The sequence below is a fragment of the Sphaeramia orbicularis genome, chromosome 18 (assembly GCF_902148855.1).
Source record: "Sphaeramia orbicularis chromosome 18, fSphaOr1.1, whole genome shotgun sequence".
In the NCBI taxonomy this organism is placed as follows: domain Eukaryota; kingdom Metazoa; phylum Chordata; class Actinopteri; order Kurtiformes; family Apogonidae; genus Sphaeramia; species Sphaeramia orbicularis.
In genome coordinates this window covers 28,531,277-28,556,088 of record NC_043974.1, presented here as the reverse complement: position 1 = coordinate 28,556,088, position 24,812 = coordinate 28,531,277, and the positions used below count along the sequence as shown (strand labels likewise).

Sequence of the window (24,812 nt, the reverse complement as noted above, 5' to 3'; positions counted from 1 at the left end):
GGAAAGGCTCAGCTACAACTATGTGACTTTTCTTCATCGTTAAAACTCTAAAAGAAGTGTGGATGTGTCTCGAAAATGAACTTTAAGCCTTCAGCACTAAATGGAAATGGATTCTCGCGAGCCTGTTGTGTTAAACTTTAATAATTCTGTGAGATTTTCTGCAGTTGCACGCTGCACAGAATAAAGGTCGGCGTTGATACACGAACCGATTTTACTGTGAGCAGCTATTAGCAATGCAGCAGTGAACTTTAAACACCAGCTTGCAATAAATGTCTGCCCGTGTAATATTTTATTAGTGTCTACATAAAGGCAGTGTATACTCATCAGTACAGCCGACAGTAAACCACAGAGAATAAAAAAAAAACAAGCAGTATTAAATAGTGAGTCTTGTCTTGCCATTCAGAGCAGGGACACCGCGGCACAGAGACTATGTCAAGCAAGCCTGTCTGTGGGTATCAAATATTCAGTGTTTGGTCAGGGATTATGGGCTTTGAATGCACCGTCCTCATGGGACAGGTGGAACATGACCTGCTAATAGCCATCAGGAAACCAAAGAGAGGGAAACAAAGATGAGGCCTCGCGTCATTGGGCAGGCCTCCACACATGTGCGCTCAACCACGTGCTAAAAAGTCACAGAGTGTAGGTCAAAAGCACTGACTTACGGGCATGCAGATGGGTATCATGACACATGGGACTTTTCCTTATAAGAGAGTAATGTCTACAGGTTTCTTCTGCTCCAGAAATGACCATCTTTAAGCAAATAATTAGTGTAGATCTAGATACATTTTTTTCAGTTATTCAACAAATATTTTACTCCCAGAAGTAGATCAGTAGGTTTATTCCTGAGGCAATTTCTGAGACAGACCCCAGCCAGCATGTCCATGTGGGCCCCAGAAGGGTTACAATTGGGCTGCATATAACACTGGTCTACAAGGAAAATGCTTCCAGAATAAAAGTAATGAAATTTTACTACATGAGAGTCACTGATAAAGAAAAATCAAGTAAAAAAATGCTGGTTGGCTGAACTTTCCAAGATACAGCCTTGGGTCAAAATGTGAAATTCAAGAATTAACGAGAGAATGGGTTTGACTCAAAAGGAATATTTGTCTCACAGCTACAAGATCTACTTCAAAACACTGTCTGCACATTAGAATACATTCACTTTACAGGTTCTATTTAGTGGAAGATTCATGAAACTATTATAGAAATGTACATAAACCAATATATATGTGTAGTAACACTTAATCATATACCTTGAAAACATCAGCAAACCAGCACTTTTGTCATTTATTTTCCAATTAATCTTATTAAAATACATAACATTTAGCACATTTAATCTCTGAAGCAAATCATTTCTAAAAAAAATTGTAGACCAGTGTAATGGTCCTATGTGGGTTTTCCTGCAGTTTCCATGGTGGCCCCACATGTGTTTGCCCATATCAGAATCAGAATCAAAATCAGAATTAGAATCAGAATCTGAATCTCTTTACTGTCATTGTACCAAGTACAACGAAACTGAGGTAAAGCTCTCTGGTTCAGTGCAAGAATTTACAGACAGATAACAAATATCAGTAAAATGCAGTTATTTACATTAAAAAATAAAACGTATTGCAAAACATAAAATTTAAGTCGTGCAAATAACAGGAGAAGTAGTGCAAATGACATGAAAGAGAAACATCTTGGGATAAAATAGTGTGAAGAATAAATAATATGAGCTATTCAGATCTCTGATTCTGATTCTGATGTGGGCAAACACATGTGGGGCCACCATGGAAACTGTGGACAAACCCAAATGGGACCCTTATATGCAGCCCAAATGTAACCCTTCTGGGGCAAACATGGACACACTGGCTGGAACACTACTCTCATACAGTCTCGGAAAAAAATATGAAACCACTATTGTTTTCTTCAATTTCTTGTTCATTTTAATGCTTGGTACAACTAAAGGTACATTTGTTTGGACAAATATAATGATAACAACAAAAATAGCTCATTAGAGTTTAATTTCAGAGTTGATATTTAATCATTTTCCATGGTTTTCTTGATAATAACCAAAATAACTTCAGTTCTTACATCAATAGCTATGGCATTGTACTGCCAAAAACAGTGCTTTTAGACATTCCATGTTTTCTTTTCTGTCTGTTTTAGTCACATGATACACACAGGAGTTAGTGCTTGATTGCATAACCATTGTTTTTGATGACTTTTGATGATCTAATAATGTTTTCCTTGACTGTAGGTGCTAGACTACACTTTTTCACAGAACCTTGAATTCTTAGAGGAACCCTCGCTTGGAGATTTTACCTGCCATGCCTATTTTGAAAGGACGCTGCCAAAAAAACAGCCCTAAACTGACCAAAAAGTGACAAAGACACGATGCTTAAATCACTAAGAAGAGGGGACGTGGGTGGCTCTCTGGAACTGCAGACCTGACCAAGAAAAGCTGCCAAAATAAGCTGTCAGTCTAACAATGGGATGAGTTTTCAAGTTTCAGAATATACCTTATGAGAAACATCATGTGCATTATTGAGAGGAAGTTTAATTTAGCTGATAGCGCAATAAAAATGAAATCTAGAGGTAGCAATAAATGCTTGTTTAGCATTTGCTGCCTAGTGCAACCTATATAATTTCATTTGAAAGCTCACTGCTATTGGAATCATTAAGTATTGTACTTTTAGAAAGACCACAGTGGAGGAAATATCCATCTCCAGTGAAGTGAGAGCAACTGCACTGACCAATTATAAAGTACTTGAATCAATGTAATGCTGGTTAAAAAGTTCAGCAGTGTTAACACTATACAGAAAAGCTGAATGTTGCAAACTTTTTGCTGTTGTAAAAGGTGAGTGCAGGTGTTGAGACAGCATGTGCGCTGATGTCAAACGATATGCTGGCATCAGTTACAAACATGTGAGCCTGTCCTGATGAGGAAAAAAAAAAAAAGAAAAAAAAAAAAGGATGATGCATCACAGAAGCAGATAAGCCTGACTGTCGACTAAGGGAGAGGCGAACTGTGAAGATGCAGGGAAAGATTCAGAAAACTTTGGCTCTCATCTGGAACAAATGGCAGATTTACTGTGCTGCAGTGCAATCTGGTAAAATGGTGGCTGAGAGGTTATATCTCAGGCCACAATCAAGGGTATTGACCACGTACCTGTTAAAGCATTGAATACATGTCACTTTACACGCCATAATCACATGCTGGAAGGCGACTAAATGATCCTGAACGATGCTCTGGTGCAGTGGAAGCCCTCCCTGCTCTTCTGTTACAGAGGCTGTGTTGGAAACATTGGAAGCTATGAAGATTTCCCCTGGTGTGAGCAACAAATAAACCTGCTTTTCAATATATTGAGAATGTGCTGATGCTGCAGCTTGGATTTATAACCTGGAAGCATGTGCATCAGTGATTTGTTGCCTCCCCTTGGCTGCAAAATTCAAGGCCTACCGAGTAGCAGTGGTAGCATGAATATGAATGAAGGTGTTGCCCTACTGTCACTATTGTGTCTATACGCCAATAAGCAAGGCCTATTCAGGATCAGTTAATTGCTTAACCCCTCATTTAGTACGACAGCTACACAAAACGACAATGAATCCCATTTGGGTCCAATCTTTATTCATTCACACACAACTACTCTGACTGATATTGCATTCTGATATAACTAAACTGTGAAATCTGTGACTTCAACTGAGTGATTCCGACCACATTATGTTTTGCTACAAATATCAGAAGTGCCTGTGCTGGTATGGTCTACGTCCTTTTATATTTTATTTGAACAGAGCTGGCTATGCATTTCCAGATAATCCTAATAAAGGCTACTAGTAAAAATGCACTGGTCTAAATTTAGCAAGAAATAAAATTCTTCGATATAAGTGCTGCTGGAGTTTTTGACCCGTAGCAGGTTTTTCTCCTTCTCCATGTACCTTAGAAGAAGGTGAATTTGTGCCAGAGCTTTCAGATTCACTTCAGTCTGCTTCTTTTTAACTTTCCTCAACACATAGGAGGTTTTCAGAGTCGATGGAAGATCGAACTGAGGAAATCCAGGACTGAATTTACATTCCAACTTCTGCAGCTTTTAATGTTTAGGCAAAAACAGCACTTCATCAGATTAGAGAATGTTCTGAATTTTAATAAATACATTGTGATTAATTAATATTTTTAACATCTTTGCAGACTTTTTTCACCCTGACAATTTTCACTGTGTCACTGCCTAAATTTAACCATTAAAAAAGTTGCATAATGCTGTTGTAAACCAGCACATATTGAAACTGTATTGGTGGACCTTTAAAGGCTCCAATGTCTAAGATGTCATGCTATCCAGTGCTGAGGCTGCAGACTGCACTTGAAAACAAAATGAAATACGCTGTGTGATCAACATTTTGCCACTTGGAAGCTGCTTTAATTAGCGGTCGTTGATCAATTAACAGATGTTTTTATGTAATTTAGATACATATGTGTATAATTTCTGAGTGGCAGACTTGTTATACAGCCTTAATAAAACCACAGTATGTCTTGTTCAAAGGTCTATTAAGAAAATGCTTGTGTGGACAAAACCCTCTTGTGGCATTACAGATGAGATTTACAGTTAAATCTTCCCAGGCCTGTTCAGCTACATCATGTGCATTACCCTCGACCTACACTATGTGTTTGTGCTGGCCTTGGCAACTAAGTGATCAATGAAGCAATGACTGGGGCTGTTCTAGGACGATGAACATCTCAATTAAAATCCCATGGTCTGCTAACTGACTCCATCTATCATTCTCTTCCTCCGGTCACCATCGTATAGCAACGCCAGCCTTTACTCTGGTCATATCCCATTTATATTAATCTCCAGCACAGTCTGTGGACGATAAGTTAATACGTTGTATTTATAGAGGATCTGATCCACTCAAGTGAAAATTGGCTAATGGAGGACTGATGTGTTTAACAATTATATGTCTTTCTCTGTAATAAAGTCATAAAAAGGCTGTAGCGGAAATGCAGGGAAGATTGTATTTGTTTAAATGTTCAGGAAATAACCAAAATTGGCTTTTCAGTGTAGTTTATTACATGATTACTGCTAGAAATTCAAGGTTTTGTGGGTTCAGAAAGTGCAGATAAAGTAATATTCTTCAGAGCATAGTCAATATAAGGAATATGTTTCACTGACTCAGCTCATGTACAGTAATTGAACTTACTCCAAGGGGAAATATGTCCAGCCTTGTATTTAACAAAATCAATAATTAATAGCCACTGACAATCATGGGGTTATGATATTTAACAAACACTGTAGCCTCTTGGTGAAGCAATTCTGCAGTTTTAGCAACCAAAGCCCATGGAAATTGAATCCTGCACATACGCTGACCACGTTATCACCAAAAGGGAATTACACGCGACCTAAACGACCAGCATGTAGCTAAGGAAACCAATACTGTAACTAACTCCTTTGGGTAGACCAATGGATTGATCCCACAATTCTCTATTTATGGGTATGACTGGAAAGCTGAAGCCATCTACACCTTTTATAGAGCAGCCCATAGATGACACTTCTATAGGTACCCTCTTTTCAGATACATATTCTATGCACTATGTTGAAGGTCAAGGAGCTTGTAGTAAAGTAGGCCATGGCTGCATGGAAATAATCCATACATTAACAGCACTATTTAAAATCCCCCAACTGATGGATCTTTTTATAACACAAGGTCTGGAAACCCCACAGCAATTGTCTGCCTCACATGTTAAGAAGCATGTTGAAAGTCATTAGCATGCACATATAGCACCTCTGTAGATCTTGGCATCTTACTCATGCACAGAAAATGTGATAATCAACTAGTCAAATGTAGCAGAAGAAGAATACACAAGAGCATTACACTACACACAAAAGAAGCCCACTGAATTCAGTCTGTATAAACAAATAAGCGCTGGAGGTAAAGTACCAATAAATCCATGTGCCATAAATAATAAACAAAATAAATAATGAATAAACAGAGTGATGCGCTCCAGCAGTATGTATGAGTGATAAGCATATGCTACTGCTGGCAACCTTTATCCATACTGAACTCTTCATGGACTAATCTGCTGGTAATCCACTCTAATCTCATATTTAATCTTGTTAAAACCATTGAAACGCTATCCGTTTTATTAGGAGGATTCTTGGTGTGTGTGGGCAGAACAAAAAAGGGAAGCACAATCTATCTTGACTTTGCAGCATGAAACGGGATCAAAAGTACTGGACTCAGTCTTACAGTATATGGCTCCAGACTTCTCCATTATTTGTCATTGTTGTGTTAATAGTTGTCACAGTCACTTAAGAAATAAAAAATAGATTATTTCCTTGTTACCATACCTGCAGAGTGTATTTATTGACAAAATTAACTTGCTAAAAGCATTATGAGTGCAGGGAAAATATATGCAAATACATGAAAAATACTTAATTTCTTTTTTGCGTCTAGCCATATTATATCCTTTTTACGCTTTCACATCCATGCAAAGTCAAATTAGTCACTCTGGAGGAGGTATAAATGTAAATATACTACTTGGTGGCAGGCACTGATAGTAGGAAAGTGTCCTAACGGAGTCCCATATGACAATCCTTAACTTTGAGCTAATCTCATCAAGCCAAGAGTCAGATGCAGAAGTGAGGATGAGTCAGAAAGATGAGTAAGACGAAACACAGGAGGGATAAACCCATTTCTTTAGATCCAAGAGGACTCTTACCGGTACTGAGTGTGCCCGTGACAAGTCTGAACAGGTACTGTGCGAACTTAAAGATCTCCCGCTTGCACCTCTTCCTGCAACTCATCTTGGCTCAGCTGGAAAGGTCAGCGCAAAAAGGAGGACACAGGCTTCGGGGGTTAAAATCCAGGAGCAGACTTTTACTTTGACAAAGTCCCAAGACTGGGCAGCAGGCGTCCTCTCTCCTCCACTCCTCTGGCTGTGTCAGCGTGGCCCTTTCGTGTGGTGGGAGTGATGATCATGAGTGAGTGGAGAGCAGCGAGGGGGGCTCGTCTTGCTTGTGTGGCGGCGTGTGTTTATATGTATCTGAGCTCCTCTGTTATGCTGCTCCCGCTAAAGCTGTCTGATCAGCACAGGGATGTTATGTGCTCTTTTGTCAGGTTATTAATATCTGCTTACCGGCCGTTTACCTCCTTCTGTCTGGGGGAGATGTGAAGGAAGGGAAAAGGGGGTCTTTTCTCTTGCTCCACTGTTTCTTCTGACTTTTCCTGCAACTCCTCTGAGCAAGCACCCTCCTACTGTACCCCTCTTCTGTGTTACTACAGACTACTCTGTTGGCTTCACAACACAGCGGCGGTCCAATGAGTCTCTGCCTCTCTGTCTCTCTCACACACAAACAAACACACACTCTCACACTTGAGCTCGTAGTGTGCCTGCCGCTCGCTCTACTCAGCACCATCTGTGGATGTTTTACCCTCACTGACGGTTGCCATGGAGGTGTGGCCTGATTGGCCCAAGAGAAGGAGGAGGAGGAGAAGAAGACGAGAGATAGAGAGAGCACATGAGGAGGAGGAGGAGAGAAATAAAGGAGAATTAAGGGGAAAGTGCCCACCTCAATGAATCAGCAATGACATTCTTGGCCTGCCGCATGATGTGTAATTGAATGTTAAAACAATGACTGACAGTAATGGACAGTGTTAATGGGACACTGTTGGCTCTCGAGACATCGATGAAAGAGGGTGTTGAGGAGATGATGAATGTTAAAAAAAAAAAAAAACTGACTGAACTGGATGCAGAGACAAGAGGAGAGAGAGAGAAAAAGCTGTGAAACCCAGGTTAGCGGGGTTTTCTCCCAGAGAGTGTCAAGGTCAGTATTAATAATGACTGACAGGCTACGCCCAATGTGTGTGATGACATTACGAGCGGCCAAGTGCATCGTCTTCTGCACTAATTAGCCCGTGCCGAACCTCAGTTGCGCTCATCTATCAATGCCAAGCTCTCCTGGCTGAAAACGTCTGTCATTAACTGGAACCTTTAACTGTTTGCTGTAATTGTGCTTCAGGAAACACTGATAGGCATATTTTACTCATTATTACATGTCCATCAGGCTGACACACTCGCATCCAGAAGAAGATGAGGTTTAGAAGAAGGTTACGAATCCACAGGTCAGTAGACGGAGAGGCAGGTCTATTTTGGTGAATCCTGCTGCTCCGTGTCGAGTCTCTGCAGACTCTGACCTTGGAGTTCTTGCCGGTGTGTTACGCAAGTGCACACACGTTGCGGGTAGGAATGAGCAGCGAGGGGATTGTTCCATGAGCAAGAGAAGAAAGTGAGCTTGGAATGAAAAAAATAAATAAAATAAAATAAAGATTTCAAGGACTCGAAGTATTGTGAGAAACTTCTTACTGGGTCAGAGCTGCACGGAAACTAGTGCAGTGTCTCAATTAGGTGAATAATTTACAAGGTACCTGTAGGGTGTAGCAGCTCCTCTGTGACATGATTTAGGAGATTTTTAAGCTGTGGCTGAAGAAATATTGGATCAGTGAAAAGGTTGTTATATCAAATTCTATTTTTGCGATGATTCTTCTGCCCAAATCCCATATTACACACTGATAGATTCCATTAGCACCCAGGTGTCTATAACTGACCATGCTAATATTTATATGCTAATAATTATATTTTCACCCAAATCCAAAGCCTCAGAACAAATAATCTAACATGTGGTGAATCCTATGTGCCGATGTTGACCAAATCTTTTCCTAGACTTGATCAAGTAGTTTTGACACCTAACCCTATAAGTAGCAGCAGAAGACGGAATTTTCCTGTTTTATTTATTTATTTTCGAAGACTCACAAGGGAATCAAACCTGGTATCCTACTTCTAAGTCTGGTTTCTAACCCAATTACTAGTTGCTCATAGCTGAAGATGAAGAAGTCTGATGTACTTTTTGGGTGCATGTTGAGGGTGCAAAAAGGCAAACCCTCGCTATGTAACCATTTTCATCCAGAAAAAGCAGACATGCCATTACTTATTACTCCTTGGTACTGAGGTGAGCAAGGTGGCAAAAAGATCTTTCACTTTTTTTTTTTTCTCTTAAAACACAATTGAAATCTGTAATTTGAATGCTGACATTATATAATGCTATTGATATGTAAAACAAAAGAATGAATACAAAACAAAGGTGGAGCAACTTAAATATGAGACACACAGCGTTCCATCAATGGAGACACACCATATATACATTATGACAACAGAACATACTAGACCTGTACCAATATTGCGGTGTGAAAGCAAAGCCAACTGGATCAAACATACTAACAAGTACTAAAAAACAAGGTTTGGATCTTGGTTCAAACTTTGTGTGAAAATGCCCTTAAAGCAGACACTAGTTGCTTTTCCATTGGACATATCCACAAAACTTTACCGATATTAACTAAATGTTGAAAAAACATAAGTGTGTCATGTTGGTTTTTCTACTAAATCACAAATGTGATTATTTGTTTATTCATTATCCCAAGATGACATGAGAAGTCATTCTATAAACATGGTGACGAATGTAAATAACATGTTGATTTACAGATATATTCATCCTTATTTTATATTACCCCTCTATCCCATACTAAATGAAAAAAATTATTTGTTTTCCTGGTGTGTTAAAACATACCACACCATGTTTCTTTTAAAACTCTCCTTCTTTGCTTATAACGGCCATCAACAGCCAACCACCTCTTGCCAGTGCAAAAACTTTTAATTGAAAAATAAGAGCTTTGGCGAAATTATCGTTTTCCATTAGGTACATTTTTATGCACAAGTTGTATTCACGCAATTTGAGGGTCAATGGAAAAGCAACTAATGATTAAAAAATCATTTGAATGTACTCAAATAGACTTGCAAGCCCAGCAATACTAATGGTACAAATTACCCATGATGCAAAGCACTGTAAATAATCCCATTTACACTTATATTAAAATTGATAATTGCTATTAAAGCTTTGATGATACCACTTTTTGATAACTCCTCTGAAATGCAGATCCTGCTGTAAACCAGATAATGTTTGTACACAATGTAAGTTTGTCTACTCCATTTGTTATATTTAGGTTACAGCTGGATCCACAGACACAAACAGAATTAGGATAGAGGTTTAATGCAAGTGTGTGGCTCTGTCTGTATCCATGCAAACACATTTGCAGACTTTGTTTTGGTCCAAATTTGGCAGGACCCACCCACCTCTTTAACATCTGTGCAGCTCCATCACCTCTCACCCAGCCCATGTGCCCATGTGTCCAAATAACAAACCCACCCCTTAAGCCTCCGCACGTAATGTCCTTTAATAGTTGGCACAAACGGGAGCAGCTACACTGATGCATTTTCAGACCTCACAAAAGACAGGCCTATCTAAGTGTTGATGACAAAATGAGTTCATTGAGGTTTGTCACCTCTGGGACTGAGGTGAACAGATGGCCTGCTGCTCACATGAGTGGTTGGCAAACGAACACTGACCAAAAAACATCCTTCAAGTGCACTGTGTCAGCAGCCTGCACTGAATTTAAAGTTAAAGTCCTGTTTTCTCCCCCCTCTCTTTACGACAGAGCCTACAAGTTACTAAATTTACACTCTCAGCCCCCCGCTCTTGTTGAGTGTGAAGTGTGATGTGTGGAACAAATCACTACATTCCAAGTCCATATACAGTCAGGAAAAAGTCAGGACATGACTCATGTTTACCTAAATGAGTATGGTCCAGACAAAACTGATATGAAAGCTGGGGTCAATAAAACTACAAATGCTGAAGTGTCGAGGAAAGTGTTTAAGTATGTGAAAATGACACCTACTTGTGTTAAATCACTGAAGTATCTACAGAAATTATAAAAAAGCAGTGATAATAAGAATTGAAGCACCCACTGAAGATAAAGGATTACTTTATCGGAAGAAAATAAAACAATAAAAGCTACCAGGAGTCTTCATCGTAAGCTATACTGCAGTCTTCAGTGCACTCATCTTCCACTGAAACGTTCACATTCATTCCTACATTGCAGGCATATATTGCTTCCGAGCATTGAAGTATATTGTGTCAGCACTTGTATGTCTTCGACACACAATGATTTGTCTAGACACTCAAGTACCATTGAGCCTACCAAGAAGAGTTTACTTGATGAAGTGTGGACTGATTTCACCTCTGTCCCTGCAGAAGGGATGCTAAAATCAAAGTTTGGAGTCTAGACCATCTAATATTAATGTCAATTTGGCCTCGCAAACCTTCAAGCAATGTCACAAATGCACAGCGAGGTGTAGCTGAAGCTTTTAAAAACATGTCTGTTCACTGATCATATGTAAAACATTCACCACTGTTAGGTTTGTCTAAAACAGAAGAGCAACAAAAAGAAGCACAGAAGTACAATGTTCTTTCTCTTTGGCCCTCACTCCATCTTAAATCCCACTGAAACTTATATTTCTTGGCCAACTTTCATAGAAAATTAGGTTTTTTCATGTCCAACCTTGCAGCAATGACAGCTGTAACATGAAATAGGCTCCACTCAGGGAGAAGGTGACAGATATATTGATCCATTTAGAAAAAAAGAAAAAAAAAAAAGGACTACAGGTGCCTAAGGGCCACCATCACAACACAATGCTTTTCTCCACCATTTGAAAGCAGGTTGGTTGGCTGGAAAATTAGAGGCACGATTTACCACAATGACTTCCCTGAAAAATATATGTGTGTATACAGCGGTGAAATTAGATGAGGAACATCTGGAGATCCAAATGAAAAACCACCTTCGAGTCTTAAAACTGTAAATGAACGATGTATCTCAGTTAGTGCAGGAAAGTGGCAATTAAATTCAACATCGAGAGCTGAGCAAATATATATATACCAGCATGCTGGCAAAGCTGTGTTCTTAACTACATAAGCACACCACCTACTAACCTTGGTCTGTTATGACAATATCCAGAATAAGGGCCTCGAAAAACACCATTTGTCTTCTAGCCAGCTACAGTATTACTCACAGACATGAGCTTGGTACCATTTGGACACCAAGATACCTCTAGGTTATCCAAATATTTATGTTTTTGAGATTTCTGCATTCTAAAGAAAGACCTTAACATTCAGGGCTCGTTATCATTATTCACTACAAAAGCACTCGGAGAGCGCAGACCTCCGCCAAGGCAGATCAGCTACAGTTTATGTAGACCACAGGGAAATGCTTTAAAATGCATAATTCCATTTAAACAAGATAAATATCACTTATTTAACTGACATCATCTGTTCAGAAACACTGAAAATGTCTCTGCAGCCTCAACATCAATTACTACCAGACTGGTAGTGGTAGTAATATTTCCTTCTTTTATCATCTTTTCACCTCGCTCTTGAAGAATGAGGTGCAATAAGCCCAAGTCATAACCACTTTGATGTTACTAGCATGTATCACATGTGATACAAGAATATACATACGCAAACTACTGAGCAAGAGATGCACCGATACCACTTTTTTCCAGACCGAGTACAAGTACAAGTACTTACATTTGAGTACTTGCCGATACCGAATACCAATACGAGTACTTAATAATCCCATTCCAGTTGTTAGTTCCTTTTGTAAATGTGCTTCATTGTCGTGGTCATTAGTCTGACTGTAACAAGGTGCTGCTGACATTTAATGTGTTTCTCAATTAATCCACCAGGGGGCGCCACTCTTAATTACCACGAAGAAGAGTAAAGTTTTTTGAGAAGAATAAAGTCAGTAATAACAAACATGGAGACGACAGAGGTGACACTAATGTTGCAGCGTTTCCACTGGTAAGGTTTAAAAGCTTAGCTTCGGGAGGTAGAGAAAAGATAAATGAGTGATAAGTTTCATTGTCACTTCCGCTGGTGGTGGTCTGCACCGCTCCTTACCCCCATAGGATTATAAGTAGAATGGAAACCGGCCCAGCCCTGGGTAGTTGTCATAAATATGTCAGTAATTTTTCTCTAACTCACACAGTTGCTCTTTGAACAGATCCACTACCCCCACGGTTCCTGGTGGTATTCTCCGTCTGGGTACGCATCCACGAGCACCTGGGAAATGGATGGAATGTATGCAGAGGACGGACAGAATGCGCCGTCCATATCTGTCGGTGTCTTTAACGTTACTTGCAGTCAGCATTACTTTTATCACCATCATTTATTTTGAAAAATCTCAACACTCTCCACACATTATTCCACCGCCGTGTACCTACTGCACTGAACTGTGAATGTCATACAGCCGTAAGTGGTATCGGTGCATTTGTATCAGATTACTTTAACGAGTACAAATACGAGTACACACAGAGTATCGGAGCCGATGCCCGGTACTGGTATCAAATCGGTGCATCCCTATACTGAGCTATTTAACACCAAACTAGGTGTCACATTACTGTCTTTGCAACAAATTGCGACTCTCACACTTTGAAGTGCAGGACTTCTCTCTATAAAAACTGGCATGCCTTTGTAAAACTCTGTTCTAGAGGTGATATACCACCAAAGCCCAAGTTTTTTTCTGTTCTGCTGTGTATATCAGGTCTGTTAGAAGTTATACGTGGGTTGAAGTTTCAAGTTTCAAAAGTTTATTTGCCATTTGTGCATATACACATAGGAATTCTTGTGCGGTCATTCAGGGAGTCAGATAAAAAAATACAAAAAAAACATAATTCTACAAAAAGAAGCCATGTACATCTATAAACATATCTATATGTAAGTGCATAAAAACCTTATATAAAAGGGGAAAGATGAGACCATTGTGAAAGGTCAATGTGTGTGTGCACTTTACCCATAGTTTTGTCTCTCAGACAGAACTATACAGTAGTAGAAAGAAGAACAGAAAAAGTCAAAGGTCAACGCTCAGACACGTCCCAAAGCAAAGCAAGAGGAAAACAGGAAATGCAGACAGAGAGCAGGGACTTGCTACGTATATACATCACCATACACTGACAAAAGTGTCTATAGAAAATATTATATATTTTGTCTTGAAATGCATTTCCATCAATCCACCAACACAGAAGAGTAAACAAAAACATATTACCAGGCACAACTAGAACTCTCCTTTACTCGATGCTCCAGACAGAGAATCTACAAGCTGTCTTCGGGCATATCTTTCAGTGCTTTAACATATCACCAAACAACAGCATTCAGCAAGACCAAGCAATATTTTCAACTTAGAGTACTGCAATCCATCTTCGCTGAGTTTTTAGTGAAAAAGGTAAGAGCCAATATGCCATTAGCAGCGCAAAGGAGACTTTCATTTGAATGAGTATAATTCCTCAATGAAATTACAAGTAAATGAGGAAAATACATGAAGCATGGCAGTCCGACCGGGTTCCTACTGTCTACTGAAGATATGAAGAGTCCCTTCTCTTTTTTGTCAAACATATAAAAAATGTAGATTTTTACCTTTACATGTTTCGGCTACAGGTCATTTGCATTTAAAGGGCCAGTGCTCAAAATGACCTTTTTCATGTCACTACTGAAAAATAGGGTTGAAGATGGACCTGTGGAGTTGAATTAATAAAGAATTCAGACCCAAGCATAGCATTTACAGTTTATGTAGACCACAGGGAAATGTTTTAAAATGCATAATTTCATTTAAAAAAGTTAAATATCACGCCTTTAATTGACAGCTACAGGTTGTGGCCGAAACATGTAAAGGTAAAAATCAAGTTTTGTTTTTTTTTTTAAATCAGTCTGACAAAAAAGACAAGGAAACCTTTATGAATCATAGCATTTTGGATCCTTCTGGTTACCAATGTCAGCATGTGATGAGAACGGAAACCTTGCCATGACTAAAGCAATGTAGGTCAAACTGGACGAAGATTCATAACAAGTCACTAAATGAAAGAAAACAGTATTGACCGTGTACTTTTAGGAACACTTTTTTTCTCAGATTTCAAGAAAGCAATGTTACTGTACAGTATCCAGTCAAGTGTAAACCATTAAAAGTTTTCAAATGAAAGAGGTGCATTCTGCTACTTGAGCATATTGTTCTATTATATACCACGTTGTTATATTTGGATGATTAAAACATGACAATTCAAACAACGTTTTAATTTTCCAAGTGTAATCTTGCAGAAAAAAAAAAAAAAAAAAGCTTGCCGTTATTGCAAAAATAGCAATGCCATTAATGCAAAAGTTAATGAGTTACCTGAAAAACAAAAGAGTGTGGTCTATCACATGACATTCTGCTGAGCACACAGAAAGCAAAGAGCCTTTAACTGCAGTAGTAGAGCTGTTTATTGTGTTACATAGTAATATATCCTCAGAGACCTTCTGTATAAACATTTTTCCTGCAGTATGAATCCAAAAGTAAGAGCAGAAATAACTGGAGACAGTAGATATACTGTGGACTAAAGGTGATGCATTCAATTTGAAATGAACAGTTAAGTCTAGGCTCAGTGCCCAGAGTTGCTTACTGAATACACAATTCCATGAGCCTCAAAAAATAATGTGGTAATATAATGTGCCGTTGCCAGACATGCACAATGACAATGAGACAGGACATTATCATAGCACAGAGGCAGACGGTGATAGAACAATAAACCTATAAATAGAAAAAATATCATAGAAAATACACAAAATCCACTTCAATTGAGCCTGGATTAAATGCATGAAAACTAAATGAGATACATTTTTATCACCTGATATTAACACATTTACAGTACTTTGTAGATTTTTAAAGAATCTTGTAAAGGAAAAGATTAGAGAGATTCAGGTTTTCTCACTTTTTTGTCTCATACTTTCTAATAAATTCTAATAAATTCCATTCCCTCTGCACATGAGATTTATAGTTTTATGCGGAACGTGATATGCATGCACAGCAAATGTCCAAAAAAAACCCCCAAAAAACACTGAGCTGTTGTTGAATTTCTCCATGTGAAACCTCCCAAGAGTCTAATTGTAGACCTAATGAAATAAATCCAGTAAAAAGAAAGCATGATGTCTGGACTGCTGCCTCTGAAATGTGGGTCTGGATTTTACAACCAACAGGAAACAAAGCGTAGAGCTTCCTGCCTCAGGAGATGCAGGACACTAAAGCCATCATGCCCAACGGTTGCTATAGTAACGTTTATGAAGAGAAAAAGCATGGAGACGCTGTCATTAGGTAAAGGTTGATTGATTTTGTTAAGCTGCCATTAGGGAAAAGGTTAGCCTATTTGTTAAAAGCGTATCAGGAAAAGAAACACAGTGGGACCGTCTGACCCTAGTGATGATAAACAGCCCCGTGAACAACAACACGAATGCATTTGCTTCGTTCATCTCAGCAGATCTAGTTAAAAGTCAAGATCGAAACGACATCCAGGGGTTAACAATCACTGAACTTCTACTCTCTAAACAATATCGCTATCAATATCCCATCGATGTGCAGTGACCGTAATCAATCTTTGTTAACCAATAACCTCAACAGAAGGGCAGCATCTTATCATTCAATGATGGAGCCATTAAACTAAATAGCTAAATTAGTATTTGCTTTATTAAGTTTCATAAAAACAAAATAGTTAGTGACGTCATTCATTTATCTGCTGATTATTTTTTGCAATAACCTGAAAATAATAATACGATATGATTGTGAAAATGATTGCCAATTTTCAAATTATTAATTAACAGGAAACTACTTTCAAATATTTCTTGTTCTGCTCACCATCTCTTAAAAATAAATATATAAATAAATAAAGGTGCACTTTGCAAGAAGCTGACAATTATTCCTCTTAAGTGCTCTTCTGTTGAGTGAGTGGCCTCAACAGTAACTATCGATGGTTCAGTGAAAACACAAAGGAGACCATTACATTTAAATATTTAACAGATCAATTGTGTTTAAGTGCTAGGAGGAAAAATAAAAGCTTAAACCATTAGATTTAATTATTTATAAGATTAATTAATACATAAATACCCAGCAAAAATAAATATGTCCTGCTCTGGTTTCTACATTATATACAGTACTTCAGAAGTCTGTAAAAACCTGGTCACCACTAAATGTAAATCTTCTGTTCAAGAATGAAAGTAAATGTTTGGTTTTTTTTGTTTGTTTGTTTGTTTTTTTTTTTAGTAAAATACTAAATATGAAGAAAAAAAATGGATTATGGAGTATTAGTTTGTACACACTGGTGTTTTAACTATTACAAAAAATATGTAAGAAATATTTGGATATTGATCACTGCTATTAATTTCGGGTAATGGTGCCATAAACCTCAGACTGGGTGGTGGTCCAGTAAATCTGTTAATCACTGTACACAGAAGAGTTGGATGGATATAATATTGTATAATAACTTTGATATTTATATTTACAGGACTTCCCTGTAGATTTGTTTAATTGTGGACAGTTGTTGATCATTCATACCACGAGCATGTGACAAAGAAAAATCATAGAATAGAATAGAATAGAATAGAATAGAATCTTTTTTTAAAAATTCAGATCATGACAGTCCGATGGCATGTCTAAGAATAGAATTAGAATAGAATAAATAGAATAGAATAGAATCTATTCTTTAAAAAAAAAAAAAAGAAAATTCAAATCATGACCGGCCAATGATGTGTAAAAAGAATAGAATAAAATCGAATAGAATAGAATAAAATAGAATCTATTATTTAAAAAAGAACAAAAAACCTTCAAATCATGACAGGCTAATGACATATGTAAAAAGGATAGAATAGAATAGAATAGAATAGAATAGAATAGAATAGAATAGAATCTATTAAAAAAAAACTTCAGATCATGACAGTCCGATGGCATGTCTAAGAATAGAATAGAATAGAATAGAATAGAATCTATTCTTTAAAAAAATAAAATTCAAATCATGACAGGCCGATGGCATGTCTAAAAATAGAATATAATAGAATCTGTTCTTAAAAAAAAATAAAATTCAAATCATGACAGGCCAATGACGTGTAAAAAGAATCAAATCGAATCAAATCAAATCTATTCTTTAAAAAAAGAACAAAAAAACCTTAAAATCATGACAGGCCAATGAAATATGTAAATGAGGACACATTGGACACTAGTTCCTTTCAAAGATGAGGTTTCGCTTCGAACCGTTTTGAGTCCAGCCAAGCGCTTCAGTGCTTTTCTGGAACATAAGGATAATGGTAGCTGTGACAATGCAGGGTGTCACTGCAGATAAGAGCCTGGTCGATATCTCAAGACAGTAATGAATTGCTTATGACATCAGTGTACTAATGTTAGCACAACTGCTCCCTCAGGGCACTACTGAAAAGCATATGGGATGCCTCCTCACATTAAATCCATTTTCCTGCTTCTGTATGCACTTACAGATCACTGTGATACAGTTTGTTTACTTTTCCACTTCTGACACATTGGAAAATTGACTTGCAATAGAATGATGGATAGTCACACTCAACGTATGATGGGTTTCAGATGCACAGAGTCTGAGCGTTTATCAAAATGCTACCAGCAGTCAGTCTTCATTCACATTCATTACCATTCTTTTGAATTAGCCGGAGCCGGTTGTGAAAAGGTCATCATGGAAAACTGATATAATCCGCTTCATTATAAAATCGCTGATGGGATACTTCAAACCACATAGTGAACCCTGAAAGGCTATCTCTGTTTCCTCCTGGTGAGAGCACGGTACTGTATACAGGTGACATTTTATCTCCACCCTGGTATGTGTTGGGGCTATTTGGGGAGATGAATGGTCTCTAACAAGACATGATAAGGGTGACTCGCTTTGTTTGTCCATTCACATACACTTTGGAAAAGACCTGTAACAGAAGGAAAAAAAAAAAAAAACACTTCTTTTCTTAGAAACTTCAGGCTCAAACAGAATAAGCTCACCCTGTCTCCACTTCAAATGCCAGTGCTTTATTTCTTGCCTCTTGCATTTTAATTGCTGGATCTGAACTTGTTAAATTGACTTTCAGTTCTTTTTCATGGGGCACAAGGTAATAACGCCTGCAGACAAAAGCTACTTTCCAGACTACAACCCTAATGCTCGTATGTAACGCATTTGCTGGTAGGGATGTTTTTTTTGTTCCACACATTCTTACTTTATCTTGTGTCACTTTCAAAAGTCTGCTTTCATAAAGCCATAAATGCTCCTTTTGTTGAAATCTTTTGATTTTTTTTGCCTTAAGGCTCTTATGTTTGCATTGACATTGCATCCACCTCCCTTTTTATATGCTTTTAAACTCCTAGCTGGTATGACAGACGCTTTGAATTTAGCTCGAAGCCTTTCTCTAAATCCTTATGAAGTCTAACACCTCATTATCCTTCGACTGAACAACGTCCTTTATCCTCACTCTGATGTACTGCCAACAGTGAGGATGCTACATTGTCACTGTATAATCAGAGCAAATTAAACGTTGGAAGGAAATATGTTGTGTCAGCTATATGCATATACATGTATAAAGTATTTAAAAAAACTGTAAAACTACATACATTCATTTCTGTTAATGTTTTAAAAGTATCATGGAGAATGCATTGAGGGAGGACTGTCACTGTTTTTCTTGATGCCCTTATGGCTGAATAACCGTTATTGTGTTTTATTGTTCATTATGTATCATGTATGTGTTTTGTATTGTTTGGACTTTGTATGGCTGCTACCTTAGCCAGGCCTCCCTTGCAAAAGACATTTCGAATCTCAATGGGACTTTCTGGTCAAATAAAGGTAAAATAAAGAAGTGGTGCCAGGCACGACAAACCCCACCCCTCACACATATTTCGCCCATTATAAGTAAATGGGAAAATGTTAAAAATTCATTAAAAATCTGAACTTTGACCTACTTTTCCCAAAATGTAATGAGATCCATTCTGGGTCACTGGCAGTCTATAAAGTCAATTTGGTATGAATTCAACCAACTGTTTTGCTGCTACAGACATTTGAAATTTCACCCATTATGAGTAAATAGGGGGTAAAAAAAAGATTTTAAAAATTCATTAAAAAAAATTGAAACTTTGATCTACAATTTCCCAAAATGTAATGACGTCTATTCTGGGTCACTGGCAATCTATAAACCAAGTTTGGTATGAATTCAACCAATAGTTTTGCTGCTAATGATATGAAATTTCGCCCTTTATAAGTAAATGTAGGGAAAAAAAAGATTTAAAAAATGTAAACTTTAACCTACTTTTCCCAAAATGTAATCAGATCTATTCTGGGTCACTGGCAATTTGTAAACTAAATTTGGTATCAATTCAACCAACAGTTTTGCTGCTAGAGTGATAACAAACAAACAAACCGAACCAAAAACAATACCCCTTGCCTCTTCTTCTGGGGGCGGGGTAATAAAAAATAAAAAAACGTGTATATTATCTGGAACAACAATAGAAAGTGCCCCATGCCAATGTCACAATGTCAGATTCACACATCTTTCTTCACATAATCATGAAAAATGCAGTCGATTTGTATGAATGATGATAAAGTACTTGTTTTAATTTCTTGTAATTTGTACATTTTTCCTATTTGGTAATATGGTTGAAACGTCTGTAAAGTTTCATTGGGGAGCAAATCTTTGGTATTTCTTGGTGTTACACAGCACAAAGCACAGTCTAATGACACCCCTCTTACTAATGGTTATACGAGGGCTGTTCAATAAGTTCATGGCCTCACCCAGAACAGAACAACACAGACTGATAATTTATATTTTATTTTCCAACATAATCTCCATTTACAGCAATGCACTTGGTCCATCGATGTTCAAGCATCACTATCCCATCACGAAAGAATGTAACATCCTGTATTATAACAACCAGTATTTCTGGGTGAGACCATGAACTTATTGAACGGCCCTCGTATATACACTCAAGGAAAAAATAAAAGCACCATTGTCATTTTCTCGATTTTTTCAGAAATGTGACCGTTATTGCAAAATAACCATAGCCATTGACACCATTGGGACACATCACAGGCAGTGATACTGTCAGCTAGTAGGCGATTATGAAAGGTTCTAGCAGACACTAGCCTGTGATGTGTCCCATTGGTCTCCTGTCACGAAGATGTGACAGCCGACTGGCACGGTCCTGTGCAGCGGTTGTAACACGCGGTCGACCAGATCTGGGACAGTCGGTGGTGTGGTAACGCTCAGCAAGGTGTACAACGGTCGAGTGGTGGACTCCAAACACCCTGGCTATGGCCCGTCTGCTCCGTCCAGCTTGAAGCATGCCAATGACCCGATCTCTTTCCAGTTGCAGTAGTCGTGGCATTGTGGACAAATGTGTTTTTGCTCCATTTTGGTGTCTTTTTATAGGGAATGGTTGTGCACAATTGAGGAGAGGTCCAATTCATCTGTGAGTTTCACTCATGAGCAGACATGGGTGAGGAATAAAAAAATACAGCTCTTATTGCTAATCAAAATCAATCAACTGGAACCAGGAAAACAATCATTTCATTTTGACTCAGAATAGTACTGAACTCATTGTAGTTTGCAATTTTGCAATAACTGTCATATTTCTGAAAAAAATCGAGAAAATGAAACTGGTGTGTTTCTTTTTTCCTTGAGTGTAACTTCATAAGGACAATTAAAATCATAAACAGTATGCAATACTAAAATCAATGCCAAGTTCTTTTGTGCAGCATGCTGTACTTTGCTGTACGCTTTTCTGGCTCCTTTCCTGTTTACACTGTACACAACTCCAAGTCCTGTCACATCCAAAAATACTCTGATGACACAGTTCTTGTGGTGTGTGCCAGAACTAAACCTTCTGAGACTGAAGTCACAAAACCGGCCTTCCTACTGAACAGCTCCAACACCAAATAAATGATAGATTTGTCAATAGTCAATAATATGTAGGGTGGACATTGAGGTGGTACAAGCATAAATATCTTGTTTTGCATCTGGAGAACATGATGGACTGGTCCCTGAATACATATATACTCCATCGAAAAGGGACAGAGTTGGCTATTTTTTCCTAAGATGCTGCACATGTTTCACCAGTGAATTGTAGCCAGTCTGTTGTTCTGTGTTACAGTCTGCTGAGGACAGGGCACCAGACAAGACAGCTGGTCAAACTGGTAAAGACAGCTGGTTCAGTGTTTGGAAAAATAACCTAGACTTACTAGGGACGGTGGTGGACATTTTAGACAATCTGGCTCATCCTCTTCACCACATTTTAACCAACCACAGACGCAGATGTAGTGACAACTCACTGCATTAAGATGCATGACTGGATGGTGCTCACCCCCCCCAACTATGAGACTGACAGACATAGATGATTATTTGTTTAATTTTACTTTTATTAAGCTTTAATTTCTTGAGCTGATGAAAGATTAACCATATGAGAAAAGAAGTTGATCTGTATCCATTTGATGCATACTGATTCCTTCATATACTGTGTCATTTTGCACAGCAACGCAAACCCTATAGTCGTCAAAGCATATGTAGCATATTGCATAAGAGCTACACTAAGAAATTAAAATGTTATAATGGCCTGTGTACTCCAGACATTAGAGCCAACCACTAGCACAGTCTACTTTTCCTTCTGTTTGTCACTATCAAATAGGAAGGTACTGGAAAGAACACTGCAATGTGAGAATGAGGTGGGTCAATATATAATTGAGGGACTTTTGAGTTCCCTTTACAGGCTAACATAGTTGACAGGTATAGTTGACATTTTTGCTGTTTTCAGGCCTAAAATCAACATAAGCATAACAACAGATGGCATTTTTACAGAAAGATTCTTCGAAATATCATATATACAACTGAGTAAAATTGAAAGTTACTTATAAAGATATTGCAGTAACACTGTTGACATAAAAATGTGATAAATACACGCTTGACTGACACACTTCTTTATATTAAATAACTAAGACAGAGGAGAAAAAACATATGTTGGAGTCTTGCCAGTGTTTTCTTCAGGAGGAAATGACATCATATGGAGCAGGTCATGTGATTTGGAATTAACACACTTCCTTCAGAAGTGTTTTTGGAATGGGTAACTTGTATGAAAGTGATTTCTCATACACAGGTACAATTTGTTATTTTCCATATAAAATAGGATGTATTGCCAAAAAATAAATATCTGTCATGATTATCTAAACTTAATAAAAAGAACAAAATCAAAACAATTTTGGAATAAGCTCATTTTATTACTGTTTAGCTAATTAGAATGGTTATTTAACTGACATTTTAGTATATCTAGTCATTTATTAATTATGTATTAATCATTTATTAATAAGTGATTGTTCCTGTAATTAAATAATAATGGAATTTTTAAAGACATGATCATAATGAACATAAAAAACATTATTATTATTTTTACTTTTAATATAGATGTATGCAAGTTATATCTCAATTATATATCAACCTAGTTAGTGTTTCTGAGCTTTGGCACCAGTGACTCTTTTATTGTGTAACCAACATCATATTACACCACAACTGCAGACCTGAGAGACAAGAAGCAGGACAACATATGGAGCTAAACAACTATACTGGGAGTAGCATTAATGTCATATTAATTTAATGTGAAACCTTTTACCTGGAGTTTACACACAAAATACCCAGAGGATTACATGAGGATCATAATAGACCACTGATTGAATTATTGAAGTGTTGCAGTTTTTGCTAGTTTGTGTTTTACCAGAGGTATGAATAGTCCTGAAGTTAAAGATTCATGGGCATGAAGGCCTATATGACACTTCATAAACAGATGGCTTCACTGTCTGCACTTGTTTAGATTTGTGTGAAATGTTTCAACCATTTTGCATTTATTTACCCCGAAAGAAGGAAGGAGTCTGGATAAGAAACATCTGTATACTGTCATACTTTTTTGGCAAGTTCACAACACCACCGCTACTACAGGTGGCAATTCTCAAAGCAACAAGAGGACCAGAGTCAAGGAGAAGTAGAAGAAGAAGAAGAAGGAGAAGAAGGAGAAGAAGAAGAAGGAGGAGAAGAAGGAAGAGAAGAAGAATGAGAAGAGGAAAAAGAAGGAGAAGAAGAAGGAGGAGGAGAAGAAGGAGGAGAAAGAGAAGGAGAAGAAGAAGGAGGAGAAGAAGAAACAGCAGCTGTGACAGGTGGCAATTCTCAAAGTGACAAGAGGATCAGAGCCAACTTGAAGATGGAGAAGAAGAAGAGGGAGAAGAAGAAGAAGTGGGAGAAGAAGAAGAAGAAGAGGGAGAAGAAGAAGATGAAGAAAAAGAAGAAGAAGGAGAAGAAGAAGAGGAAGAGGAAGAAGAAACAGCAGCGACTACAGGTGGCAATTCTCAAAGCAACAGGAGGACCAGAGCCAACTTGGAGAAGGAGAAAAAGAGGGAGAAGAGGGAGAAGAAAAAGGAGTAGGAGAAGATGAAGATGAAGAAGAAGAAGGAGGAGAAAGAAGGAGAAGGAGAAGAGGAAGAGGAAGAAGAAACAGCAGCTACTACAGGTGGCAATTCTCAAAGCAACAAGGGGATCAGAGACAACTTAAAGAAGCAGGAGAAGAAGAGGAAGAAGAGGGAGAAGAAGAAGAAGCAGAAGAAGGAGAAGAATACTTTAACCATCGCTTTCAGATTTTAGTTGAATGCTGAAATATGTTCTGTTTGCCTGTCAACACCTGAGTGATGGAAATGAGGAAGAGAATAAAAACAGGCAGTAGATGAAGGTAATCACAAAATCCCTGAGTGATGAACATGTCACACCGTGCAGCAGTAATGAACTTCAACCTCCCATCTTCCTGCTCATCATTCATTTTGACTGAGTGAGGGGGTCAGTGTTCGTTTTCTCTGAGAGTCAAAACAATAATCATGTGGAAAGTGTCGGTCCTGTGTATTTACTGTTTCTGGGGCCAGCCAGGTCTTTAACCATGACGGCACATTAAAGACACAGACATCATGAATCTCAAACTGGTGACTGAATGGGGAAAAGGGGGCAGGGTATGGCACCAGGGAAATGGAGATGGCATTTAAATTATGGGTTCATAGAGTGCTGCTTCTATTTGGAACAGTGGTGGCC

At 38.1% G+C, this 24,812-nt stretch overlaps 1 protein-coding gene across 2 annotated transcripts in view; it reads right to left on the bottom strand.

The window, feature by feature from the left end:
* Nucleotides 1-24,812, bottom strand: part of kcnip4a (potassium voltage-gated channel interacting protein 4a) — a 234,547-nt gene that overhangs the window by 149,236 nt on the left and 60,499 nt on the right. Inside the window, exon 1 of one of the 2 annotated variants that reach the window (XM_030162143.1) lies at nt 6,692-7,338. The exons of the other annotated variant lie outside the window; for it this stretch is intronic. Within the exon in view, the coding sequence (XP_030018003.1) occupies nt 6,692-6,776 (85 nt within the window). The 5' untranslated portion in view covers nt 6,777-7,338. Of the gene's footprint in view, nt 1-6,691; nt 7,339-24,812 lie in introns of those variants that run through there. 2 annotated transcript variants of the gene reach the window in all.